The 26,676-nt window shown below is 34.8% G+C and overlaps 1 protein-coding gene and 1 non-coding gene across 4 annotated transcripts in view; both read right to left on the reverse strand.

The window, feature by feature from the left end:
- Positions 1 to 556: 556 nt before the first annotated feature.
- CDK17 (cyclin dependent kinase 17) overlaps positions 557 to 26,676 on the reverse strand; it is a 112,223-nt gene continuing 86,103 nt past the window's right edge. Inside the window, exons 6-17 of one of the 3 annotated variants that reach the window (XM_021922806.2) lie at positions 21,632 to 21,688; positions 20,211 to 20,325; positions 19,256 to 19,350; positions 18,894 to 18,956; positions 16,647 to 16,770; positions 10,830 to 10,950; positions 8,353 to 8,450; positions 7,731 to 7,836; positions 5,597 to 5,639; positions 4,516 to 4,606; positions 2,813 to 2,890; positions 557 to 2,284 (exon numbers count right to left, since the gene is read on the reverse strand). In XM_021922806.2, the coding sequence (XP_021778498.1) occupies positions 2,247 to 2,284; positions 2,813 to 2,890; positions 4,516 to 4,606; positions 5,597 to 5,639; positions 7,731 to 7,836; positions 8,353 to 8,450; positions 10,830 to 10,950; positions 16,647 to 16,770; positions 18,894 to 18,956; positions 19,256 to 19,350; positions 20,211 to 20,325; positions 21,632 to 21,688 (1,029 nt within the window). In that variant the 3' untranslated portion in view covers positions 557 to 2,246. Of the gene's footprint in view, positions 2,891 to 4,515; positions 4,607 to 5,596; positions 5,640 to 7,730; positions 7,837 to 8,352; positions 8,451 to 10,829; positions 10,951 to 16,646; positions 16,771 to 18,893; positions 18,957 to 19,255; positions 19,351 to 20,210; positions 20,326 to 21,631; positions 21,689 to 26,676 lie in introns of all 3 variants that reach the window. The other 2 variants (XM_021922808.2, XM_021922807.2) reach the window with 2 other exon arrangements.
- Positions 24,398 to 24,534, reverse strand: LOC116269107. The gene has a single exon (XR_004176413.1). It is a non-coding gene; the product is annotated as a U4 spliceosomal RNA (small nuclear RNA).

A 26,676-nucleotide genomic window follows, 5' to 3' on the forward strand; every position in this document is an offset into this window, starting at 1 on the left:
ATTGGAAAGAAAACATAAAAGGCATATCTTCTCTTACCTTTAAGAACCTTATCAGTTTAAGAGGAATCATAGGTATTCAAAGTTCCCAGTTTCGAAGTTTCAATTCCCTTCACTGCAATGTTTTCAGGATCTGAATGGTGCTCGAGTATCAAAAATAAAACAAAAAAACAAACACTTGTTTGCTTGCCAAATTCCTTAATAAAATGAAGAAATACCCCTAAGGAATTCCTAGGAAGAAACATTTTATGCAACAAATGGATATATATTTTCACCTTTTATACGCAAGAATTAAGCCTATGAAAAACTATACGTCAAATTTGCAACAAATCAAATATACATTCTATGAAATGACAAATTTGAAACTTTATAATTGAGAGTGCTATTAAAAAAAAAAACCCAGTAGAAATTACTAAGCAAATGATTGGCACAAACAGAAAGCAATAACACCTCTAGCACAGTGAGACTTCACTATCTTGAGAATGACCCATAAAAGGAAAGGACCCCACTTGGCACAGCCTTCATCCCCAAGAAAGAACTGCGACTCAATAAAACCACATTCTAACAACATGGAGATTTTGTTATTATAAATTTCAAAACAAAATGAAGGAATTTCCACATATTTATAACCTTCAAAGTACAATATTAATACATGTCTGTCAGTTAGAAAGAACAGCAGTTTGTTAGGCTACAAGGTTTAACATAAAACCAATTTACAAATGTGAAAAGCAGTAGTGGTCCAATATTCACCATTACACATGAATCTGTTTCTTCCAGAAAATTTTTTTAAAAATTAAAATTTCAGTATCATGAAATATTAAAATAACACCCCAAACATGCCACAATCACTATTCACAAATAAAGTTAAAATGAAATATACAAAAATCCACTTAATACTGTTAAATAACAACAATAAACTACAAGATTTCCTGAACAGAAATGGTAGGACCCCTGAATGTTTTACAGTGAATTCAGGAAAGGAAATTAAGTTATGACTATTTTCATGATATATAAGGCAAAAATTTACACGACCATTTCAAAATATACCAATTAAGATTTATAGTAAGATGCACTAAACAAATAGTCCTTAAAAGTGAACACAAATGCTTAAAATACTGTTACCAACACCAAAGTGTGTTTATGATGTTCGAAGAGATGCATAATTAAAACTAATATTTAGTATCTCTGGTAAACAGATAATACCAACAATAATTTCAAGCAATCCTGTAAGTTCTCATTTCTCTTGTTTGTAATTTATCATGGCTCATTTCAAAGACATATTACAGCTTTCAGCTGATTCCAAGTGAATGTTATTGAAACACATAGCCCCCAAATGAAAGAAACTGTTCCCCAATGAAGTATCATCCTTTCTAATAAAATAAATGTATTTAAAACAAACAAAGCAAGACTTCGTGTTTGAATGGACTTCTACAGTTAAGTTTTAACTAAATTTAAAACACAATGTAAAATAGGTAAGCATATTAGTATACGAATATCCAGTAATATGCAGTAGACATTTCTAATGTGAGGAACAGGTAAAAAATAAATAATTTTGGAGCTTTAATTTGTTGGTGTCTAATGTGAGATCCTCAAAGTGTCAGAGATTCACTTGCTTGAATCAACTTCTGCATCACATGCTTATCTAAACATAATGTGCTTGTCAATCTCTTAGCTACTCTATTTGCCAATGTTCATTAAGAAATTATATAGTATAAAATTAAAGTGTTCAAGATGGCTCACTTATTTTACTATTAAGCAAAGCTAAATTTACATTCCAGGAAACACTGCAGTTTAATTTTAAAAACAAACAAAAAATGCAGCAGTAAAACAATTCGTGAGGAGAAACAGATGCATTCACATATAATAAAGCCACTGCAACTTCTTCAGGCATTCAATTGTTGTGTTAAATAAACAGACAGTAGTTATTTAGCAGCAATGATTCCGCAATAAATAATGCACTGTGTTTCTCAGTCCTGCACAAAAATTGCAGCTACAGTTACATCAATAGCTGTAACCTACTGGCTCTAATGGCAGAGAAGACCTTAAAACCGACTGTACAAAAAATTGTCACACTGTGACAACAAATATAAAAACAATCTGTAGGTCTGAAATAAAAAGACTCCACTGTGAAGAGGACAGTGTAGACAAACGGAGATTCCAAGTCCACCAAAAGAAATAATTGCCTTCAGATCTGAGTCCTTGATTGGTAAGAAAGGCTGGGGGCTGGGCTTGAAACCATGTTATCAGACTTAAAAGAGCATGCTCTGTCTTCTGTTCTTCCCATGTCCTAAAATATAAAGTCATTTTATGAGGCAGTTCAAGGTTCAGTTTTATCCCACACACAGTTATTTGGTGACTAGGAAGCTAATGTTCCCACCAGCAAAAGCTAATATTCCATGGTAAGAGTGATCAGCACTGTCTTAAATGACCCTTCTGTTGATGGGGTCAGTCTACAGCTTCTATGCTTCGAAGTGATGAACCTGATGACTAGGGAAGCACAAGATGTGTCTTCTGCCTCAGGTACCAGGGATGGCGTGTGCAGTGATCAAGCCAAGTCACTTGTAAAAGGTCTTTGTGCCATCTGCAGCTTTCAGGATCCCTGACTTGACTGAGTCAGATTTTTCTCTGAAGATTTACTGAGCTGCCCACATCATACAGAAAAGTGAGTACGTGCAATGCTAAACATAAACAGTTGTGGAATGCACTGTACATTGGTTTTTACATCAATAATTTTACTGATCAATTTATAAACCAAAAGCTTGGTTCCACGCAAAAATTCATGATCGACACGTGAAATGGTTTATGACAAACACACCTGTCTCTGGATAAGAAGAATTTCGAAAACCCGGGTCCTTTTGCAACTGAATCTCTTTCAAACTGAATATTGATACACCTAAAATGCATAGACAAAAATTATTAGGTGAAGGTCTAACATTAAAACAAACACAACCCAACTATCAACAAATGTTTATAAAGCATATACTGATTCAATATGAAACCATTTTACAAGGTGATAGCCCTGCTGAAATTTTTCCTTTTTATCCCAATGTGCTGAAGAGAAAACTAAATGAATGAAGTAATCCACCTTTAGAACCTTTCTTCTCCCAACTCTGTGTTAGAGCATGCTGTGAGCAGTGTTTCTCTGAGGAGAATATACACTGTTTGTTCCAGGACTTTCTGGGGTTGGGAGATCCAGTCAAAATATATTATTATACTAGGTGTTAATTCTCTCTGTCCTTTCTCTGTCTCCTTACAATGACATGAAGGTATCAGGCCTTCAAGCTATCTTCGAAATTTTAGTGAAAAACAAGGAAAAGGTTTGTGCAACCATAATTGCCTACCTCAAAGTGAAACTTGGTATTAATAATGAAATACAAATATCTTTTTCTTTTTGAGATGGAGTCTCACTCTGTCGCCTAGGCTAGAGTGCAGTGGCATGATCTCGGCTCACTGCAACCTCCGCCTCCCAGGTTCAAGCAGTTCTCTTGCCTCAGTCTCCTGAGTAGCTGGGATTACAGGCACGTGCCACCAGGCCCGGCTAATTTTTGTATTTTTAGTAGAGACAGGGTTTCACCATGTTGGTCAGCCTGCTCTCGAACTCCTGACCTCATGATCTGCCCGCCTCGGCCTCCCAAAGTGCTGGGATTACAGGGATGAGCCACTGCGCCCGGTGAAATACAAATATCTTTAAAAGAACACTTGTAATTTATATCTTTCATTTCCAATCTCTGTCAAAGAGGTATTCTTTCATTTAAATACATCCAGTAAAGTTGAAGTGAAAAGTATTAAGGATTTTTTATTCCAGTTAGCTTTGTCACTGACTGCTACACAAGCTTTGATGAATCAATATTGTCTAATAAATGAGAATGGGAAATTAATGAAAGCTTTTGGCAGCTTAGTTCCGAAACATTCTTCCAATTCTCCACTCACCTTACTCTATTTTAAAGTAAAATACTGTGGTAATCTAAAAATAGAATGTTACGAGTAAAATCAATGTTACTCAGGCACGGGAAATCTGCTATTTCAGTGACTCTGACAATACGCTCACCGCCGTCATGCGGATAGTAAAATCAGAGTGACCACAATAAAGGAAAATCATTTTTGTATCTCAAGAAAAACTGTATTTTCACAAGAAAACAATTAATGTTTCGGTTATGCTTCATTAGTTTTTGTTTGAAATTCACTTTTAACAACTCTAAATTGAAGCTAGATTGGGCCTAGGGACAATGCCTGTCATCAGATGACATGTTCCAACTAAAGTCCAATAAGATTAATGATCTTTGCCTAAGTACTTTTGGTTTCCTACATTGGTTTCCTGACAATGTGCTCAATGTTACAAGTAATAACTAAATCATAGGGAAATAAGACACATACCTCCCTTCAAGAAATTCTAATCTAACTACAGAAAATACTAAAATCTTAGGCTTAAAAATCAATAGCCATCTCCCCAATCACCCCAGTCCCTAACCCCGGACAAATAAAAATAAAGCGGGGAAAACACTTTAGGATTTCTCTTACTTTCTGGTAAAGCATGTATTCTTGGTCCCAGACTTCGAAAGTACACATGTTTCATGGCTTCTTCTGCTGAAACCCTTTTCTTAGATTCATACTGTGAAAAAGCAAAGAACTGCTTCATTAGCTTTTTCTCTAATTACTATAAAAAGTAGGAGATGGGCAAATTAGCATTTAGAGCTATTTTTAAAAATTTTGATTATTTAATATGATGACTATTTTTCAATCAACAATTTGGAATACTCCAGTTATACTCTAATTTGAGTCACCGCTGAGATTGCATAATATCATCTCAGTTCCACATTTCTAACATAAGGCTGGATCTTAAATAAGAATTTACATTCCTTGTACTTTCTGAAGCAAAGAAAAATAAAAATATTTGACCTGTGTAGTTACTTCTCTTCATGAATACCAAAGGACTGGTGGACACATACCTAGTATTTTTATGGCATCCATTCTTAATTACCTATCCATTACTCATTTCCCTTTTTTCTTTGATGATACAACCTAGGTTTCTTCAAGGTGTCCATCAGCTCTGATAGATGAATCATGAATTATAACTCTTCTAAATTTAGGCTAATTATGACAATCCTGCTCCCCAATTCCCAGTCTTTCCTACAATTAATGTTCTGGCCAAGGAGACTTGGAAGGAAACCTTGTAGGGGTTTCTGTAAAGCTTTTGCTTCCAAGTTCCAAGAGGACTAATGTGGCTGGTAATAAAGGGACTTATCGTCCCCTCTTATTCTTGCTTTGGAGGGAAATATGAATGGTATTTGGAGGCAGAGCATCCTACAAAGGCTGTAGGTATAAGGAAAAGAGAACATAAGAGAGCATCAATTGCAGAGAATGTGGCCTTGACATGGCTGATCAATGCCAATAACCAACTACCTCAGACTGTTGTAAGTGACAAGAGACCCAGGCACATCAGGAGAAGCCATATTATTTTTATTTTTTACTTAAACATGTGCCTTAAGCATAGATAATTTTGTCATTAACAATACTGAGGAAGTACTACTGATCCCATTCCACAGATGAGGAAGCTGAGGCTTAACTACCTATTTAACAATTACTGTAAGATCTGACTTACCTGAAGAAATTTTGTTATCAACTCAATTCCTTCAGAGTCTAACCTAGAAACAACAAAGAACAAGTAAAAATTTATTCTCTCTTAGCTGATAAAACTTTTCAGATAAAATTATTTTCTAAGTGTTTTAATCTGCTAAATTTAAATGCCCTAAAATAGTCACTCTTGTTGCCTTCAAATAGGCTCAAATCTGTTTTAGTCTTAAAAGACTGGCCTTACTATTTGTTTAAGGATAAGTCATAAATAACTTGGCTTCAATTTGAATTTTCAATATCCAAGAACAAATGAAAGAATTTTAAAAATCACCATGCTGTCTCAAAACAATGTAACTTATAGTATTAAGAAAGCTTAAATATTGTATCACTTTTCACAGTCTTTCACTAAAGGCAAGTATATAAGAGCATCACTTTCCTATTACATAGGTGAAAACACAGAGACAAGTGACCTTAAAATGTATCACTGTTGTTCAAGACAAACACAGAAATGAGCTATTCAGGAACAAATTTTTAGAGTTGTCTGCTTAGCATGAGGTACTAGAAGGTATTGAGTTCAATTTAAATATGCTACAATAACTTCATAAACCTTCATCAGTAAGGGATATAAAACTAATGACATAATAAAGATGAAATTAGTATAACTAGGGGTAGTAGGGTTAAAGGATTATCTTTTTTTTTTTTTTTTGAGATGGAGTTTCGCTCTTGTTGCCTAGGCTGGAATGCAAAGGTGCAATCTTGGCTCACTGCAACCTCTGCCTCCTGGGTTCAAGCGATTCTCCTGCCTCAGCCTCCCGAGTAGCTGGGATTACAGGCATGCACCACCACACCGGGCTAATTTTTTGTATTTTTAGTAGAGACAGGGTTCCTCCCTGTTGGTCAGGCTGGTCTCAAACTCCCAACCTCAGGTGATCAGCCTGCCTCGGCCCCCCTCAAAGTGCTAGGATTACAGGTGTGAGCCACTGAGCCCGGCCTGGGATTATCTTGATCAGAAATAACAGGTTCTATCTTACACTGCCTTTCACTGGTACAATAATGAGTAAAGAAACATTTTCTTCCAAGTGCTCTCAAGTGGGTCCTGTGGATGCTGCAGTCTAGACATTCTACGTAGTTTGCCATTCTAGCACATATCCAGAGTTCCCTGGGCACAGACAAACTAGGTACTACAGTCATGGAGACTCTGCTTCAAAGAAAAGCTTCAACCTTCTACATGGAACATTACCAAAAGCAAGCAATAATTAAAGGACAAAAATAGAATTTGTGCTACTTGGGAGAGACGTGCAAAAAAAAGCCCAGCACATATTATTCTTCTTCCTAAGAAAATCCAGTTAGAATGGTATTAGTTGCTATAGTAACAATAAGAGTACCAACTCACATAAATACTTTAAAAATATTTTTGGTGTCATAACCATTTTGCTCTTCCTTCCCTAGCTTGAAAATAAAAGGAAGCAAAACAAGTATGTTATGTTGTGAGCAATGTGAATGGCTTTGGGTTAAAACAAATGATGTCCTTATTTGGTATCTTGGTGACTTTCAAATTTTGGGGGGGTTGGGGGGCTGGGGAGATGGAAAATGCAGTCAAAGGGGTTATTCTATGTTATCTCCTAAAAATGTAATACATTCTACAAGTAAAAATGTTCTGACTCAAATTTTATTGGGAGCCTTGGATTGATCTTGGGGTAGGTCTAAGAAGAAACTTAAATGAATGGCTGACATTTAGATGTTACATTTTGCTAAGGAATCGGACAGTTTATATTGTTCAAATATGAATTACATCATTAACACTCATCAAAATACTGATAGGTTACCTTGTGTTATAGAGTCAAGATTTCACTTACATAACCTTTCTTAGGTTTTTGTTAAGTAAATACAGAATAATTCTGTAGAAAGCAAAACAGGAATTTCATCATAATCTTTGTGGTACAGAATAAGGCATTAATCAATATCTTCTTTCTGGGAAAAGGAACTATCTACATAAACTCTAAAATTCTAATACATATACAGTTCCAAATTAAATAAGATCCTAAAATATGTAAGGATTATGTGTATTATGTATTTTTTCCTGAATCCTTACTGTGGCTAATCCTTCAAAAGATTGAAAAGAATCATGTGAGTTTCCCCTTTCATGTAAGAAAAAAAAATACCTGGGTGCATGGTTAATTAGAGGCTGTGGTTTATATTTTGGAAAGTTGTAGTTCTTGAACTCCTCATTTGAAGAAATACCTGGCCAAGTTTCCTGAGATGGAGTTCCTGAATTTAAAAAAAAAAAATTAATATATTTATAAATATATATAAAATTTATATATAAAAACTATATATGCGCATATATAACAAAGTGTCTTAGAGAACAATTTACATTTACCAGATGACTTAACTACTTCAGCTGCAATTGATATAACAGAAATAAATGTACATGGACTTTTTGTTTGGACTTCGCAATGATACTGTAAAACAGATGCCTGGCCCTTTTTCTATTCAGTTGATATCACCAAAGTTAGCAATATTCCTTAATAATATGCCGATATCCAATTTTCCATACTAATTATATTCTGTTTTTCCACTGAATCTTTATTGCAAAGATAAAACTTAGCAGATGAAGTTACCTAGAAGGATCTATCTTCATAGCGTTCATTCTAATTCTTCTAAGTAACAGCTATTTATGTTAGTCTCAGTATCAAATTTTAAAATATGTATTTTAGAGATACAGTCTTATCAAGCTAATCAATTGTGGGTGCAAAATCACTGGGAAAAGATTTCTTCTGTTACCTAGCAGTCGGAAAATTAAGTGTAGTTCATCTTCCACAGTTGATCCTGGAAATAAAGGTCTTCCAGAAGCCATTTCAAAGAAAATGCAACCAACACCCCTTTAAAATAGATCATGAAAATAATTTAGCAATTCATTTACATATTATGAAGCACAAGAATCTTTTCCTTAAGATTGCCTCTCTGCAGAATTCTGCACTAGCCTGTTGGAAAACCTCCTGAAGAGATATTTTAGATCTAACTAATTTGTTCACATTTACCCTATTTGTCTCAATTTCTATATTGCTATATCTATTTTTCCCATTTAAAATGTCCAACTCTCCTTTGCACAATCCTTGAAGAATAACACTAATAACAGTGACTGAAGATTTACTATGTGTTAGAAATGTTTTTTAAGTGCATCAGTTATCTCACTGAATCCTTGTATTAGCAATAGTGTAGACCATGGATTGAACAACAAAGACAGGCGGTGGGAAAAACAACTGAAGAGATATTCTGGTAACCTAGGAGATGACAGTGACCTAAGCTAGGCAGGAGAAATGGAGAGAAACAAATGATTCAAGACATTTTGATGCAGGAAGCAGAGGTAGAACATGTTGGTACAAGGTGGTGTGTGTAAGAGAAGGAAAAGAAATGGATGGTGGTTCAGCGAATAGAATGGTGGTTCCTAGAATAGTCATCTAGGAACTGTATGTACATACATAGTTTAAGACATAATCCTTCCATTAAAGGGCTTGTAATCTAGCAGCTATATATAAAAGTTAATTTTACATATTGTAAGAAAGTAAAATGATATAGTTGCTATGGAAAATAATATGGTGGTTCATCAAAAAACTAAAAACAGAATTACTATATGATCCAGCAATTCTACTTCTAGATATATATCTAAAAGAACGGAAATCCGGCCAATACAGGAGGACTGCTTGAGCCCAGGAGTCTAAGACCAGCCTGGACAACATGGTGAGACAACGTCTCTTAAAAAGAAAAAGAGAGAGAGAGAGAATTGAAAGCAAGGTCTTGAAAAGGTATTTGTATACCCACGTACACAACAGCATTATTTACAATAGTCAAAAGGTGGAAGCAACCCAAATGTCCATCAATGGATAAATGGGTAACAGAATGTGGAATATATATTTAATGGAGTATTTTTACCCTTAAAAAGGAAGGAAATTCTAGCATACGGTACCATGTGAATGAACCTTAAAGACATTATGCCAGATGAAATAAGCCAGTCACAAAAGGACACATACTGCATGATTCTACTCGTAAGTGGTACTCAGAACAGTCAAATTCATGGAGACAGAAAGTATTATAGAACAGTGGTTACCAGAAACCAGAGGTGGGGAAGGAGGATAGGAAGAAATTGTTAAATGGGTACAGAGTTTTGGTTTTGCAAGATGGAAGGATTCTGGAGGTAGAGAAATAGTGGTGATAGTTGCACAACAATATAAATGTACTTAATGTCTCAACTATACACTTAAATTGGTTAAAATGATAAATTTTATAACTATTTTACAATATTAAAAATTAATTTAAAAAAGTTATATGAGACATTTTATATAATTGTTCAAGATAGCAACAGAAATAGGTATATGACTTATTACCACATGAAGAACAGAAAATAAATGCAACCACAGTTCAGAGGAAGGAACTGCCACCAGAGGCTAGAGTATATTCAGAAAAGGATTTACGAAAAGCTGTGTTCTGAACGTTACTAGGAATGAGCCCAAGTTAGGGCACCAGAGTGGGCATTCCAGATGGGTGGACTGGTATGAACACCAAGAGCAAAGGTAGGAAAGTCCACGTTATTCCTGAGATGTAGTCAGTATGCCATATTGCTAAAAGGGAACATTTCTGTTGAGAAATAGTCTGAAATAAGTTGGAAAAGGTAGTTTAGAGACATCTTATGGAAATCCTTAAGTATCAGATTGAGGAATTAATTGTACCTTATTCTATAGGTAATGAAGGAGGTGGCAATAATGGTGTTTGAGTAGAAGAGTGTCAGGATCGAAGTGGTGTGTGAAAAAGATAACTACAATATTTTAATTTTTACCTTTAGTTCAAGTTAAAGCAGAAAGATTTTGGTGAATATTAAATGATGATAAAATGATAATTTTGTTTTAAATTACTATGTATCAGATACTCTTGAGTGTCTCATAAAGCACTCTTCTGAGTGTTCATTTAATCTTAACATCTCCTACAACACTTCAAAGTAGTTGTTACTATTCCCATTTCCTTAAATGAGGAAACAGAGGCAAAGGCCAGTAATTTGAATAAAGTTATTACATAGTTCTAAATGGCAGAACTGGTATTTAAACCTAGGTAATCTAATTCCCATGCCAGAACTCATTAATCACTGTTCATATTATGGCTCTTTAAAATCATACCTCCTTAGAAGTCAGATACTTATCAATACACCCTGCATTAACAGTTACATTCTTTCAAAATTATAAATGTCAGTGACATCTGTATATATTTACCACATGTCAATCTGTGTTGAGTACTCCGAGGAACCAAGAAGCACATCAGGTGGCCGGTACCATAGTGTGACAACTTCATTTGAGTAGGTCTTTGTGGGAACTGACTTGGCTCGGGCTAGTCCTTCATAGGGAAAATAAAACAAAGGGTTAAAGCAAAAGCTATAATGGATCTCTCAGACCCTATTCTCACCATGACTCCATTCAAAGGGATGCCTGAGATGGTTAATTCGTAGCTTCTTGAGGCTTCAACACAATTAGCTTTAGGAATTTGTTGAGTGCAAGTGGCCCTGAGTCAGCAAATCCTTATGTAGTGAACTAAACAAGAATTCCACAACCAGAGACTATGCTTGCTTTTATGTTTGAATACACCTGGTGAAGTGTTCTGGGTGAATCTAAACTTAAGATGTTTTCCTTCTGTCCATGAATCATGATGCCAAAATTATTTCTCAACTGCAATTAAATTAATCAAAAATAAGCCAATGACACTGAGACACACAATTTTACTTCTAACAGCTATGAGCTTTTGTCACCTTTTAACCTGATTCCAACTTTCATGTGCTATACCATTTTTTATCAAAAACTGTGAAGTTACTGATCCATAATCTCACTGAGATTTACTGACAATTTCTTTGCAGAACTCGACTTAGAGACAATTTCCTCGGAATAAAATTACAATGCTGTTCCGTACTCCCTTTTTAGGTTTTAAGTTACATGGATGATTTTGGAGTAAGACAGACTTCATTGTCCTTGGATATTATTAATTGCTGTTTAAGTCAGGGGTGTCCAATATTTTAGCTTCCCTGGGCTACAATGGAAGAAGAACTGTCTTAAGCCACACATAAAATACACTAACAACAGCTGTGACCTTAAAAAAAAAAAAAAAAAATCGTAAAAAAATCTCATGTTTTAAGAAAGTTTACGAATTTGTGTTGGGCTGCATTCAAAGCCATCCTGGGCCACATGCAGCCTATGGGCTATGGGTCAGACAAGCCTGCTGTAAGTGATATAAAACATTTGCCATTCCTTTGCTAATTTAATATGGAATCCATTGATAATCCAGAAATAAAGGCTAGAGTTTACAACTTTATCTCGAGTTACTAGTGTGAGAGAGTTGTTACTATCTCTAAGCCTCTAAATTACGATCTGAAGAAGCAACTTTGAAAAATATCTGGAAAATTATTAATTTATTTGGCCAAAACAAGGAAGAATTTTTTAGGCTGAGATTGCTGTCATATATAACTTTGTATATCTGATTAAAATATTAAATAAAAATGTCACAAAATAACTCAATATTTTATTTTACTGAATAAGGTCACATAAACAATGTCAGAAATTTAATGAGGCAGGACTCATATAGTATTTTAGTTCAGTATAATGGGGAAAGGGTATAACTGGAACAATGTTGACATTATTTCATTTAATTACAAGTTTTACTCTAGCATCTCAACTTGGTGAAGTAAGTCCGACCGACAAATTATTTTCATACTGATTTTGGTAATTAATTAACAAGATGGAGGTAGGTTTCTGATCTCTCTTCTTGATATTAAAAGTGGGTTATAGGAAGGCAAAGGACAGGGTTGCTAATGTGCTTATCCCGCAACATACCATATCAAGGCAAATTACCAGTTATAGTTTCCTCTGTATCCTACTCTCCCCCTCCTGAGAGGATTCTGAACTACAGTGTTTGTCTACATGGGCTTCTAGTTCACAATTAGAATTTCAATATTGGTTGGAATGAAATGAAACAATCTCTCCTAAACCAAAATAATTAAATGTGATATGGTATTATTATATAAGCCATTTTCTATCATTAGTGAAAATATCTATATCACTAGTTCTAAGACTTCTGATTTTCACTGATCATGGGAAAAGGGTAGAATTTTCAGAGGGACAGAGAACACCTTATAGGATAAATACTCAAAGTTATGTGACCCTCCTTCACATGAAGTCATATTTACTATGCAACCAAAAAAAGGAAGAAATAGAGACAGAGTTGAATATACTATCTCATGGAATAATCAGAATTTCTTGTTGCCCTGTAGGTAAAATTTGCCTAGCTTGCTTTGTAGAGGTTAGAAGCAAAATTTAAAGCACTCAAGAGTATTCCCTGAAAAAAGTAGTTTTTTTCTTCTTCTTCTTCTTGGAGACACGGTCTTGCTCTATCACCCAGGCTAGAATGAAGTGGCTTGATCATGACTCACTGAAGCCTCAACCTCCCAGGCACAACTGATCCTACTATCTCAGCCTCCCGAGTGGCTGCGACTAGAGGTGCACACAACCACACCTGGCTAATTTTTAAATTTTTTGTAGAGGCAGGTATTTGCTACATTGCCCAGACTGGTTTTGAACTCCTGAGCTCAAGCAATCTGCCTGCCGGGCCTTCCAAAGTGCTGGGATTACCGGTGTCAGCAACCGGACCCAGCCAAAGGTAGATTTTTTTTATAGTCCTTGACATTCCTTTTGCATTTTTTTTTTTTTTGAGATGAGTCTCGCTCTGTCATGCAGTGGCATGATCTTGGTTCACTGCAACCTCTGCCTCCCGGGTTCAAGCAATTCTCCTGCCTCAGCCTCCCAAAGAGCTGGGATTACAGGTGCCCACCACAATGCCCAGCTAATTTTTCTATTTTGAGTAGAGACAGCGTTTTACCATGTTGGTCAGGCTGGTATTGAACTCCTGACCTCATGTGATCCACCTGCCTTGGCCTCGCGAAAGTATTTCTCTTCACTGACATTCATTTTGGGATTGGGACTAAAGAGCATTAAATGCAGAGTAGCTAAGACAGAGAAGAAGGAAAAAGGGTGAAAAGGAAATGGTGGCTGAGGGAAGGAGAAAGAAAAAAGAGAGACAGAGTAACAATTATTATAAGGGAAATAACAACATAAACTATGCCCAAGAAGAGACTTTATAATCTATGAAAGCATATGTAAATAGCTTATAATTGTTATTCAAACACAGGTGACCCACACATTTCCTTTTTAAAGAAGGAAATGCAAAAAGTAATTTACCCTTCAAATGGCAAAGTATTAAATGAGCAAAAGTATAGGCATTTCCAGAACAAATTCACCGTTTAATAACAGTGAAGAGTAATACTTGAAACACTTGTATTTATCAAATTTAACGAAATACTCCAAACATAAAACTAGCATAATCAAAGCCAGGTGTGATGGCTCACACCTGTAATCTCAGCATTTTGGGAGGCCAAGGCAGGCAGATTGCTTGAGGCCAGGAGTTTGAGACCAGCCTGAACAACACGGTGAAACCCCATCTCTACTAAAAATACAAAATTTATCTGGGTGTGGTGGCACCCCTGTAATCCCAGCTATTTGGGGGCTGAGGCACCAGAATCGCTTGAACCCAGAAGGCGGAGGTTGTAGTGAGCTGAGATTGCACCACTACACTCCAGCCAGGGTGACAGAGCAAGACCCTGTCTTAAAACAAACAAACAAAAAAACTACCATAATCATTTATGAAAAAGAACTATAAATTCTAGTTATGGAAAACTGCATGGGTTTTTAAAAAGTAAGTTCTCTAAGAGTATTCAAACTCTCAGAATGTGGAATACAAAAAATTCAAAGCTACTCTACAGAGTTCCTTCGATACGAAAAAGTTTACTTTCTAGAAGCAAAAAGAGCATTTAATTTTACTTTCAATTCCCTTAAAACCAGATTAGCTAAAAAGATATAGATAAATAGCTGCAATTAAATTATTGAGCATATAATACAGAGTAATGGTGGCAGGTATATTAAGGGAACTCCTTTCAGTAGTTGCTTCTAAACTCATTGCTCTCAAGACCCATTTTCTACTCTTGAAAATTATCAAAGACCTAAAGAGCTTTTATTTTTGTGGATATATTTACTGATATTTGCCACATTAGAAATTAAAACAGCGAATTTTAAAATATTTTCTCTTTAAAAACACTACCCATTATATATAGCATGAATGACATTTTTATGGAAAACTTTTTTTATATAAAAACAAAACTTAGTAAGAAGAATGGCCTTCTTGTAAATCTCTTTGAAATCTTGTTTTTGGTGTAGAGATGGGGTCCTGCTATGTTGCCCAAGCTGGTCTTAAACTCCTGACTTCAAGTGATCCTCCCACCTCAGCCTCTTAAGTGCTGGGATTACACCCCTAAGCCACTATGTCTGGCCTAAAGTTGATTTTAATAGAAGACAACTGGATTCCACATCTGTTTTTGCATTCGATGTGTTGTGATATGTTACTTTGATACATATCACAACATGTATCACAGTAGATGAAATATACATATCACAACATACATACATATAGGAAGGAAATCAGATCTCACACAGATATGAGGCTGGAAAGAGGAGGGGCATTTTAATAGCCTTTTCTGATAAACACGAATAGTCTTCTTTGACATTACATCAGAACTACAAAGTAAGTGGTCTCTTTAAAGCTTTGTGGTAACAGAAATTATAACGATGAACCTCTCATACTTTTGTTGCACTAAAATTCATTGATCTATCTTGTACTTTAAATGGGTCTTTTATCCATGCATGATTCTGTAATGTCATGCATTGGCCATTTGGAAAACACTGGTTCCCTGAGTTATACATTCCAAATGTTTATACACTTTTTCAGCATATCGAAAAATCGTGTTAACATCAACATCGATCTCATCAGAAAAGTCTCTGAGTACTAAAAAGCCATCAAACTCAAAGCAGATCCCAATTTCCAAATTCTAATTCTTGCTTGAAAACTTGAATTTTATTATTGGCAAGAAATATTGTGAGTTCTTGTCCTTGAAATGATAGGCTTCCTACATTCATTTTCAGGAAAATGTCTGCCAAATACCTAAGTCTGAATAACCATAGTTTGTCTGTCAGTCATTAAGTAAAAATGGTGTCCCTTCAAATAACGGGGCTAGTTCAATTTGCACTCAAATAATCACGAGTACTCTTCCTTGAGAGGCAACCACATTATTTCTGTGTGCAGCAAATGTGTTTTATGTACACTTCCCATTTTATCACATAAAATATTAAAAAGAAATGTCAAGGATGGAAATTAAATACAATTAATAAATTTTATTGCTTCATCATGTACCTTTTTAAGTGTAACTGACGGTTTTCCGTTTACGTAAATGTAGTGGTAAAGAATACAATGATGGCCTGGGCCCGGTGGCTCACGCCTGTAATCCCAGCACTCTGGGAGGCCGAGGTGGGTGGACCACCTGAGGTCAGGAGTTTGAGACCAGCCTGACCAACATGGTGGTTACACTAAATATACAAAATTAGCAAGGCATGGTGGCGCATGCCTGTAATCCCAGCTACCTGGGAGGCTGAGGCAGGAGAGTCACTTGAACCCGGGAGGCGGAGGTTGCAGTGAGCCAAGATCACACCATTGTACTCCAGCCTGGGCTTCAAGAGCAAAACTCCATCTCTCAAACAAACAAACAAACAAAAAGAATACAATGATTTATTTTGGTGCCACTACTTTGATATATAGTTTTATGCGTTATTACTTTGGGATCATCATTGCAAGTATTAACACAGTGAAAAAGGCAAATAACAGATGGTACAATTTTGGTAATATATTTACATTTAGAGGCCTCCTACAAGAGTCTCAGGAGCCCTAGGGGTCTATGTCCACACCTGAGAACAGCCTGTGCCTTTTACAATTTGCTGCTAATAACCAACATAAATCACCCACCAAAGTTCTGTCAAATATCTTATTCTGTGGGCTACCAAGACAATTTCCAAACTCACATAAAAGCAATGGCATATTATGACAGTGGTTGATCTTTTAAATTTAAGAACCTGGAAGTACTAATAGATATCTCATACATTCCATACCAAAATCTGCTAGCTTTAATTCTCCTTTTTCATTAATGAGGAGGTTCTGTGGTTTCAAGTCTCGATGCAATACCTTTCTTCTATGGCAATATGCCAAACCACGTAGAATTTGGTACAGAAACAGCTATAGAAACAAATAAATAAAAATTAGTCTTACAGATGAAACATGCTTTAGTATAAGCATAAATGATAGTAAGCAGAAAAGCAACTGGCCTAGAACATTGTAACAGGAAAAAGAAAGTAATTGCATCCATAAGTACAATGTCTATTTCCTTTTATAGTGGCTTTCTGAATTTAATAGTTTATTATTCTATTTGAAGCACCCACTTCTTTTAGTCTAACAGTATCTATGGAAATATTTTTTAAAATGAAACTTCCTTCTAGCAGTAACAGTTGATTTACTGTGGAAAATGACTTAAAAAACATATCCTCATAAACTTACAGGCCTACTAAGGTTTACATAGTTTAATTATAAAATTCTGGCAAAACAACCAACCAATCCCTCTCCCACTCAACGCTCCTTAAAAAAACAAAAAGAAAAACTCTGATCTGGGGCAGTGTCTTTAAAATAAGGCACTGGAGTTGGTGATTTTATGAAAAGTCTGAGGTATCAAAGATAATGCTGCTGCACAGCTCTGGCAAATTACTTACTATAAAAATAACCTAAACCAGCTTCTATCACCCACCTCTTGGGTACTTTACTTTCAGCACGTCCTACTCAGCCTTCAAAATCTACTGTGATTCACAAAGGGGCATTAGCCCTATAGTGTTCTGAATGACTCTGAAAAAAGCAATTCCTATAAGGCTAATGGTAGGGTTTTAGTTGTAGATTTTGGTAGAAAGAGGCTTCTGGAACACATAAGACCTTTGATTCTCTGGGGTTAACAAAAAGAACCTCAAGTACAGAGGATTCAAGAGTTTCCCCTCAGTTCATTTGTAGGTGAAAAATAGAGCATCAGAATACTGAGGCAGCCAAGGCAGCAGGTCAATGGTACGCCTGAATGAATTCTCTGTGCCAAAGTCTCTGCAGTCTACATAATTATGTTTTTAAAACTCTAAAATTACTATAAATGAATTCCTGTTACACTTTGTATTTTGCAAGTATAAAGGCCATTTAAACAAATAAATAATAAATGCTTTCCAACTTAAGCTAATCATGTAAACCTGGCATTAAAGAAATAAACGTCTCAACATTTGTGAAATTAACATCATGAAGGACCTTGTTTTATTTTCAAATTATTGCTAATAAAAAGCAGGAAAAACAAAATTAAAACCAAAAAAAGATACAAAATGACAGTTATAACACTTTGAAAACAAAAAATGTAAAATATGATGAAAACAACCCTGACAGAATATATATGGAAGTACATTTAAAGCCCTTTTAAAAAATCCTTAGCAATGTGTTATCCATATGTTCTGAGCTGTCTTTTAGTAACAGAAACTGGCTCTCTCTTATAACCACCAAACTTAATATTTTTTTAAATGTAAGTTTAAAATTACTACCTACAGAATTAGAAATGTCTGAAGTGCACAGCTGTGACAGCCTATTTTCAGAATAGGTTCTTACATATTGTTGACTAAGTTTGGATAAATAAATCTTTGCTAAATTTGGATACACCACTCAGGTCAAAGAAACCTACTATAAGAATACAAACTATGCCTGATGCTGTTACTCAGTTGATAACTTTTGGGTGTCATCTGGCACTGATTTTATGGCAAACTTTTTTAGCATTAAATTTTTAAATATGTTGTAGTAAGAAAACATACCAATTATCTTACTCTGCTTCCTAACAGTACAGATTGGTATTTCCAGCATAGGGTCCACAAAACCTGCATTTTCTGGCCTTATTCATTAGTCCTGAAAAGTTGTTGTTTTATAATTAAATACCATTTATTTGGGGAGTTCACTATTTAAAGAAGGCCTTTCACAGAATGCACCCATCATTTGTATTTATTTTGAATTTTTTTTTAAAGCAGAATATACCTGTACATATATTCTATATTAGGACAATCAGTTATAATGTGAAATGTCAAAAGAATAAAATGGTTCTACAAAAAGGTCTGATCCTAAGAAAGCTATAGTATAGTCAACAGAAGTTCTGGGTAAATATTGCATGTTCAGAGGACAATAACCTATAAAGGCCAAACAGAAAACCCTGAAAAAGAGTTATGAGGCTGGTACATTTCATTATATAATGGTTCACCTATGCTTTAAACAAAACTTTAAAATTACATACGAAAACATACCTTTACGTTGTGCATACTCATGATGTTTCCACAGTCATCCATGTACTGTTTCAGGTCTTTATCCTGGAAAAACACAGTACTCTGCTATGTGATACACAGTTTTCAGAATGTTGTGACTGGTTCACTTAATAGTGTTTTTCAAAATATGTCGTTTTTCAAGAAAAGATATTGGATGCACCATACACATAATTTAATTTAATTAAAAACTGATAACTAAACAATAAAGTTCCTTGGGCTGTTAAAAAGTCCAATTTATCTAAGCACAGTTGCAGTTTAAAGAAAAATAAAAAACAAACTAAAAGTCCAGTTTACTATGTTTTTCTAAAGCAAAGTTAAATACTGAATTTTTATGAGATGCTTACCAGATACTCAAACACCAAAGTCAAAGATTTATCTGTGTGAACAATGTCATGTAAGGTTACTATATTTGCATGTTTTAAATCCTTTAATAGTGAAACTGCAAAACAGAAAAAGAAAGACAATTGTTTAGTTTGTGGTAGTCTTTATAAAAACCTGAAGTAAGTTGAACATATGAACTGATTAAAAGATTCTCTTAAGTTCAGGTCTTGGGCGGTGGCTCACACCTATAATCCCAGCACTTTTGAGAGGCTGAGGCAGGCGGATCACTTGAGCCCAGGAGTTCAAGACCAGCCTGGAAAACAGTGCTATTTAAAAAAAAAAAAAAAAAAAAAGATTCTCTTAAGTTTAAAACAATAATTTACCAAGGGGATTGGTTGTAAAAATTTTCATGGAAATCAGTTTTTTCTTTTCTTTTATACTACCGGGTTTGATATTATAATACTTAAAATTGTTCCCAATATTATAATATTCTCATATCACCTTCTGTATTTTTCTTAAATGTTAACTTTTGAAACTTCTGGGATTAATTTAGATATAAAGTACATGGAACCATTTTTCCCCTCCACATTACTAATCGGTTGCCTCAAGCCATTTTCTGAATAATATTTTCTTTATAAAATGGTACTATGATATAAATATGTTTACATACTGTTTTTTAATTTATTTAGTTTATCTGGCTAATTTATAGTTACCATGTTCCCCATGTACCAATGTATAACATTTCCCTGTGACACATAGTTGTCTATGATAGTGATTTTTAATGAATTCAGATTTCATTATGTTATACACTAATATAATTCCTTTCTTGTGAATATCTGCTTTAGAAATTAGCTTTTTAAAGGTTTAATTATATCTTCCAGTCATTTATTACTTGTATATCTGAGCTCTTTTTACTTATAAAAAATAAACTCTTATTCCACCACTCTGATTTTAAAATGTTCTGTATAATTATTATACCTTCTCTTATAGCTGTGCAGGGTGCACCTTCTTCATGTTCCAATCGGATCTCTTTTAATGCCACCAAATTCTCTGTCAATTTACTTCTTCCTTTATACACTGTTGCATATGTACCCTATAAAATATATTTTTAAAGGACACATCAAAAGTATCATAAGAGTCTATTTAATACCATCTTATAATAAAGAGCTCTACCTGAATTTCTAATTTCTAAGCATTGTTAAATTCCATCTTGCAAAGAAAAACACACAATGATCAGCCTTGGCTTTTCTTACTGCAAACAGGACTTTCAGTTCATATGCACAGCTTCCACACTTCTGTGAACACTACAGAGTACCTCAAGAGTATAAAAACATAGACAGAATATTTACTTTTTGTACTTTATTTCAGATTAACAATTAGATCAACAGCTTTAAAATCAAAGGTGCTTTACCTGCAATGGTATATGGAGACTGATGGACACTAATTGAACATATTAATTGAAAAATGAAAACGTAATATACATATTGTTAAATCACAATTTTTTTTTTTTTTGAGATGGAGTTTCATTCTTTGCCCAGGCTACAGTGCAAGTGGCACGATCTCAGCTTGCTTCAACCTCCATCTTCCGGTTTCAAGCGATTCTCCTGACTCAGCCTCCCGAGTAGCTGGGATTACAGGCGCCTGCCACCACGCCCGGCTAATTTTTGTATTTTCAGTACAGACGGGCTTTCACAATGTTGGCTAGGCTGGTCTCAAACTCCTGACCTCGTGATCCACCCGCCTTGGCCTCCCAAAATGCTGGGATTACAGGCGTGAGCCACCACGCCCGGCAATCATAAAAATTCTACCCATGTTTCTAGACTTTTCAGAATTTTCGTACATTAACTCTCCTTTAAAAAACAAGGATCTCTTCTATCATTGCCAGGACAGCCCTCAAGCTCCTTTAAGGCTTCCCTATTATTTTCTTTGCCCTTTCTTACTATAGAAGGTAGGCCACTTCTAAATCAGTAGTACCAGTAGCAAGTCCAAGAAAACCAAGATCTTAAGAATTTCCTTAACTTTCAAAAAATGTGTTTTTATCTTTATTCTGATTTTTCACAGGTCTGAACTCATGCAATTTCCCATAATGGCACAGACAGTAGAATGCCAGTGGACTAAGTGACAAATGCCTACTTTGTTATCAAGAAAACATAATACTTCTACTGCAATAAAAATTTCAAAGCTATAAAAAAAATCCATTTCCTCTCAAACTGATGGGATAATTTCAAGAACTGAAGACTCTTAACTCCTAGAAACTCTGTTACCTTTCCAGAACAAGTACATAATCTTGTAGACATCAGTATTTATATTTTTTCCAGGTTAACAAAAACTGTGGAGTAACAGAGAATGAAGAATAAGAAAAAAAGTGTCTTACATTTTTGAAATAAATATTTACTTACCTCTCCAAGCTTTTCCAATTTGATGTAGGTTTCCATTTTTCCAAAGCCGATTTCTGACTGAAAAGTAAACAATGATAAATTTTGTATTTATTTTTTTATTTTTATTTTTTTGAGACAGCGTCGTCTCACTCTGTCGCCCAGGCTGGAGTATGGTGGCACAATCTTGGCTCATTGCAACCTCCACCTCCTGGGTTTGAGTGATTCTCCTGCCTCAGCCTCCGGAGCAGCTGAGATTACAGACGCGCACCACCTCGCCCAGCTAATTTTTGTATTTTTAGCAGAGACAGGGTTTCAAAACGTTGGCCAGGCTGTTCTCGAACTCCTGACCTCAAGTGATCTGCCTGCCTTGGCCTCCCAAAGTGCTGGGATTACAGGTGTGAGCTACCGCACCTGGCCTAGTATTTATTCTTAAAGTTTCAATTCATCTCTTCCTCAACTTTTGAAACTTTTCCACTCTAAAGAGTGACTAAGAATAGAAAAATCTGATTATAATCAAATGGTTGAATATCTATCAAGTTTTAAAATAAACCCAATGTTGGAATATTCAAAGGTTCAAAAATATCAAAGTTCACAATCAAAATTGTCAACCCAACCTCTATATACGTAGTTAACACTCTGTCATGAAAAATATTTTGTTTTATTCTAAGATACCACAGGCATTTTAAGATACTAAAGAATCTTATCAAGGATAATTACTTGGGATTTTCTTTTTAACAAAATTGCAAAATAAATATTTTTCCTATATATTTTCCCTCACCAATCTTAATTCCCAAGGAAGCCGTGCAAACAATAAAATACTATTTGTTTCAGGCTTTCCAATCAAAATATAATGAAAAAGACAACTGAAAATCATGCTCTACTGCGGATCAGGAAATGGCAAACATAGAAGCAGCAACGTAAGTCTAATTCTGGCTACACCCTCTCGCCAAAAACAAAAACAAAAACAAAAAAAACAACAACCCACAACAAGAGAAAATGCTTTAAAAGTGAGTTCTCAAAAACCTTGAGCTTGCCTGCCTATTGTGTATGGAGATGATAAATAGGGCAGATGAAATATACCTAAATACAGACCCAATATTTAAAATGAAATACATTTTAAATACAGACCCAATATTTAATACAGACCCAATATTTAAAATGAAAAAGAAAAAACTGTAACAACATTTAGGAAAAAAAATTTTTGATAGATTGAAAACTAGGGACTGAGAGAGCAGAAATATTTAAAAAAGTAAAATAGAATGAGAAAATAAAGTAGCAGAGGCCCCTCAAAAGAACTGTTTTTATCTTTTTGTTACAATGATATATATCATATTAAAAGCCATGTGGAAAATTACACATCCAATAGTACTTAACTCAATTTTAGTAAACTAATTAAAACTTCGGTTACAGGTATTATTGAATGAATGAAAAATTATTTTTGTACTCTTTATGACATTTTCCTATATATGACATTTTTCATAAAACATTAAATTAAAAATGAAGTTTTACAACCATCATACACTATTCATCCATGTATTGTACATGACTCAGTATTAAGTCCTTTGCTTTCTGGTATCAATAACTATGCAAAATAAAGAAGTAAAACTACAATAGATAACATTTTAAAAATACAAGTGAAGTTTTTAAAATCAGTATGAAAAACACGGCAAATAGCCCACTATCTGGTACATGACAGTCTGATTCTGAATAATATTTTAATTCACATATGTTTTATATAGCCTATTTATATATGATCTTAAACACTTTACTTCATAAAAAAAGCTAATTGCCAAGATCACAGAAACTAATAAAGTATCTTTATTCTGATACTTATCTCTGGAATTTATAAATTCATGAATATGGAACTATCGCATTTTTGCCATGAATTTTAGGTTTTGTGTCATATTTTACGGGGGGAAAAACACTATATTGAGAATAAATGCAAACTAGTATGAACAAAAGAATGAATATTCCTGAAAAAAATATTTAAAATGTCATTACAACAATGAGAAGCACACAGGAAATAAGACTGTAAGCTAGGCATTTTTTCTTCTCAGGAGTAGAGAAATTTTCTTATTAATCCTTTTATCTGGAATGAATGAACACTACTATGTTCTTAAAACATCAAACACACTAGGGTCCAATGGTTACTATGACAAAATGTCGAGGTTTGCTTTAAAGACTATGTAAATGGACTACAAATTAGACTGCAAAGACAAAAATGTATGAGGTTAGGTTTAAATTTGAATAATCAGTCTAGAAAATAAACAACACTACTGAATTCCACCCATGCAGGCAGGCAGGCAGGCAGGCAGGCAGAGAATTCAGACAAAGGCACAATTACACTAGTGAATTGTCTGTCAGATCCTAATTCAAAAAGTAAAAGCGTAGCCCCCATTTTAGAAATCTCCAACTTACGATTTAATGATTACATCAAAATAGTACTTACTGAATCTTTAAATAAAATTTTTAGAAAATTTTGCTTGCATTTTTATTTGCTGAACACGACAAGATTAACAACAGATATAATGACTAGCTTGTTGACGTGCTCTCCTACAGAAATTATTCAGAGGACAGAGGACAAAGCTCATTTATTCAACATTTACCCAGCACAATGTTAGGTGCTAGAGAAGACAGATAGATATGATTCCCACTTTCATGAGTTCACAATCTAGACTGAGTTCCATCCTAGATTATTTTAGAATATTTTAAAAGTTTCATAGAAAAAGAAATAATAGCTAAAGAAATAGCACAATAAACTTTATAATGTATATGTTGTTGTTTCAGTCTCTGTAGAAACTCAAAAATTGCCAGTGCCAACTATATTGCAAGTTGTCATGGCGGGGTATTTGGGAAAAATTTTCAATTAGCAATAACTGCGCCTTGGATAAACCTCGGGCATGATACTACCACTGCTCAAAGCTTGTATTTTCATGTAATATAAAAGCCCCCTTAATGCTGCTTTCTAGACAAATAAAGATAATTTTTTCTGATATTTCACTGTTCCAAGAAAATACTTCACTTTTTGGCAGCCCCAAGCAAACTCCTATTTAGATGACTCTTAGAGCATAAGCATACGAAAATTCTAAAAATATATATATATAAATTAAATTATAATTTATAATAGTATTCCTAGAATTCAGTGTAACTTGTAAGCAATACCAAGCCTTATGGAAAATTTTTTGTCTACTTTGGATCTAGCAACGTAATTACTCTATCACATGCTGGAGATGCTGTTCTAACTGAGCACCGAAACAAATGAAGTACAGGAGGTCCCCCTTATCCACAGGGGATACTTCTAAGACCACCAGTGGATGCCTGAAACAGCAGATAGCACTGAAACCTGTATGTACTAGGTTTTCCCCTATACATATCAATACATTCCTAAGATAAAGTTTAATTTATAAATTTTGCAGAGTAAGAGATCAATAAAATAACTATAATAATACACTGTAATAAAAGTTACGTGAATGCTGTCTCTATCTCTCACTCTCAAAGTAATCTTATTGCATTGTATTCACCTATCTTCAGACTGTGCTTGACCTCAGGTAACTGAAATTGCGGAAAATGAAGCCAGAGATAAAGGAGGAAGCTTCTCTATGTACAGAGGATATATAGATGACATTTTAAGAGTGAGTGTGTATTAATATATAAGAAACAGGGCCGGGTACAGTGGCTCATGCCTGTAATCCCAGCACTTTGGGAGGCTGAGGCAGGTGGATCACGAGGTCAGGAGATCAAGACCATCCTGGTCAACATGGTGAAACCCTGTCTCTACTAAAAATACAAAAATTAGCTGGGTGTAGTGGTGCACGCCTGTAATCTCAGCTACTCGGGAGGCTGAGGCAGGAGAATCGCTTGAACCTGGGAGGCGGAGATTGTGGTGAGCCAAGATCGTGCCACTGCACTCCAGCCTGGCAATAGAGCAAGACTCCGTCTCAACAACAAAAAAAGAAACAGCAGGGGAAGAGGGAGGCTTTTTCAAACATTCATTTCCCTCCCTGTGGGAATTACCCAGTTACTGTTAATGACAGAAATGTGTTTTATCCCTTAGACTTGGTGGGCAGGGGGAGAGATTGAGAATCTCTATTCTACTGAGTCAATTTATCTTACAAAAATTGCTGTTATCATCACCACAATACCACCTTAATCCTGTATACCTGTACATAATATGCTAAAGGTAAATTCTGTGGGACTTTGAACCTCACTTCCACATTCCATCTTATCTTTCTAATTGCTGACAAATGTAAGGACTTGACTGTATTTTCTCACCTGCTCTGAGAAATAAGAAAGGTCTATATGGTCTACATTGGTAAAACCAGGAATGAAGAATCCAAACATTCATTGTTTAGGAAGGAATATGCTCTTAAAATGTAGAAACCTATGATTTTAATACAATAAGACAAATTTTTATATATGGATGACCTTCATTCTAATTGAAGCTGCACTCAGTCTCACAAAACTTCCACTGGGTATATACCATTATCGTAAGGGCAATGACGCGCTGATGAATCCTGACTATCTACATATAGGCTTTCCCACTATTCTAATATTTAACTAAATATGCTGAGAATATTTTATTTCTTATCAATCATAAAGTACTACTAAACAGCACTTCACCAATCCAATAGCCAATATTTTTAACATGACATATGATCACTAAATGTAATGTGGTATCCTGGATGGGGTACTGGGACAGAAAAAGAACACTGACAAAAAATTAGTAAAATCTGAATAAACTATGGAGTTTTGTTACTAGTAATGTACCAATGTTGGTTCCTTAGTTGTGACAAATGTATTAAAGTAATATAAAATGTTAGTAATATGGTAACTGGATATGTGATATATAAGAACTATATAATTTTTGTAATTTTTTCTGTAAATATAAAACTAAAATTGTAAGTTTATGTAAATAAAAAGTCAATGGAAAGGATTAAGATAAGGAATGGGAGACTGAACACACATGAGTTTATAGGGATAACAGTCTTAAGCATCCTGAAAAGATGGGATAGTAAGGGGGACAACTTCTCAAAATTAAAAACAAAGAACAGAATGAGTATATGTAT

The sequence above is a fragment of the Papio anubis genome, chromosome 9, assembly GCF_008728515.1.
Source record: "Papio anubis isolate 15944 chromosome 9, Panubis1.0, whole genome shotgun sequence".
Classification (NCBI taxonomy): Eukaryota; Metazoa; Chordata; class Mammalia; order Primates; family Cercopithecidae; genus Papio; species Papio anubis.